This window comes from Saccostrea cucullata, unplaced genomic scaffold (assembly GCF_032062105.1).
Source record: "Saccostrea cucullata isolate Sc308-1 unplaced genomic scaffold, CSIRO_AGI_Scuc_v1 ctg411, whole genome shotgun sequence".
NCBI lineage: Eukaryota > Metazoa > Mollusca > Bivalvia > Ostreida > Ostreidae > Saccostrea > Saccostrea cuccullata.
The window spans coordinates 20,380-21,984 of record NW_026927468.1 but is presented as its reverse complement, the minus strand read 5'-3'; the positions used below and the strand labels follow the sequence as shown (position 1 = coordinate 21,984).

General features: G+C 35.1%; 1 protein-coding gene across 1 annotated transcript; it reads right to left on the bottom strand.

Annotated features, from left to right (window-relative positions):
* Positions 1-1,605, bottom strand: LOC134274564 (galactoside alpha-(1,2)-fucosyltransferase 2-like). Its single transcript, XM_062756839.1, has 2 exons — positions 1,552-1,605; positions 1-1,225 (listed from the first exon to the last, which is right to left on the bottom strand). The coding sequence occupies exons 1-2, from the start codon at positions 1,595-1,597 to the stop codon at positions 297-299; spliced, it is 975 nt and encodes a 324-aa protein (XP_062612823.1). The 5' UTR covers positions 1,598-1,605; the 3' UTR covers positions 1-296.

The window sequence follows — 1,605 nt, the reverse complement described above, 5'->3', positions numbered from 1 at the left end:
TATTTTTAAGAATTAATGTTTATATTTGTATAATTATTTATTAATGCTGATGTTATTATTTAGGCTCTGTACCTGCCATAGTCAGAGTTAAAAAGAACACTAAAACTATAATGACAGTGAAAAAACTTAACTAAATGATTTTAAAATCCAGAACATGATTACAAAAATAAAGGAAAACGAACTCATCTACGGTGAACACCTTTGCTTGAGACATCATCACAAAATCAGGTAAAATTGTGTACAGCTGCATAAAAAAAATAAAAGGGTAAATTTATTATGCTTATTGAATAAAACTATCAGTCTAAACCAATCCAATTTGCTATAAAGTGATCCTTAGTACCGCCATTAAATTCCTTACTGAAGTGTGTGCCTTCTTGATAGGTATTTTTATAGTACACGGTGGTGCCGTTTGTTAACCACCCTATCCACCACCCGAAGGTCCCCACCGTCATTATAGTGTGGTGGGTCCTAGTAAGCAGGGCCATGTCTCGTGGGGGAGAGATATCGTTCACAAAGTGGACCCTTTCATAACTCTTCATAACCTCTCGAGCCCACGCGACGCCATTACCACACACAATAAAGAGAACATCTTGATATTTTTCTTGAAAAAAGGTTATGGCATTATGAATATAGGCTTCAGTGGCCACATTGTAACCGTAGTCTATAAAGAAATATTCTTTTTTGTTCACGTAATCTCCTCTTCGTACATGGACCCCTACTAGAACGGTCTTCTCAGTCACCCCTTTGTTTGCAAAAGAAGCAACTATGGTTTCCAGTTGATCCTTGGCTGCTTTTTGTAGACGGGGTTGAAAGGTAAACATTCTGCGAATTTCCTCTTCATCACCTTTGAAATATTTCCAAGACTGAAAAAATCCCCAGACTTGCAGAGGAAGTTTGAGATTTTCTAACGATTCATCATAGGCGCAGTTCCATTTATCCTGGTACAGAGAATAACACGAGCAAGAATATGTATTATCGTACCTCCAGTTCAAACCGTCTAAGGTAAATATGTCAGCAAGAGGGTTTTCACTGCTAAATACTACTTCAGAGTTATGCCTCTTTTTTGAAAATGAATAAAGAAAGGCCTCCTGGAACATAGCATTGGCCATACGTCCTGTGATCGAAATGCAAACTGCATTTTCTAGTCTAAAGACCATGCAATGAAATTTCCGGGAGATGAAATAAACGAATAGCACCACTGCTAGGACTTTTAGTAATGTTCTACCTGAAATAGAAAAATGTTTCTAAAAACAAATAAGTGAAATGCAAATGCTGATGAAAATATGTCTTTAATTTTTTTTGTCATTGAGTCCAGAAAATACTACATTCCCAACCATTAAAACCAAATCACTTTATGAATTTTAAAGAATTTTATACAGGGAAATTTAGTGCCCTACTTTCATTTGTATAATATATTAAGACTAAATGAAAGGAAATAAATACTAGTAAATATTTCAGAGTTAATGATATTGATATCCCCCACCCTGACACGGATGTTTATAATTTATTAAAAAACGAGGGTCAAAACTAGTCAACAAGGGAGTAGCTTACCTTTACGATGTAGAAATATTATCACGGAATTCTTAATATTTTTCATGATGCTAT

Bases quoted from the DNA above. Each gene is read 5' to 3' on its own strand.
- LOC134274564 (XM_062756839.1), bottom strand. From the start codon at position 1,597: ATGAAAAATATTAAGAATTCCGTGATAATATTTCTACATCGTAAAG. The intron at 1,226-1,551 runs GTAAGCTACTCC...TTTCTATTTCAG, and splicing joins AATATTTCTACATCGTAAAG to GTAGAACATTACTAAAAGTC.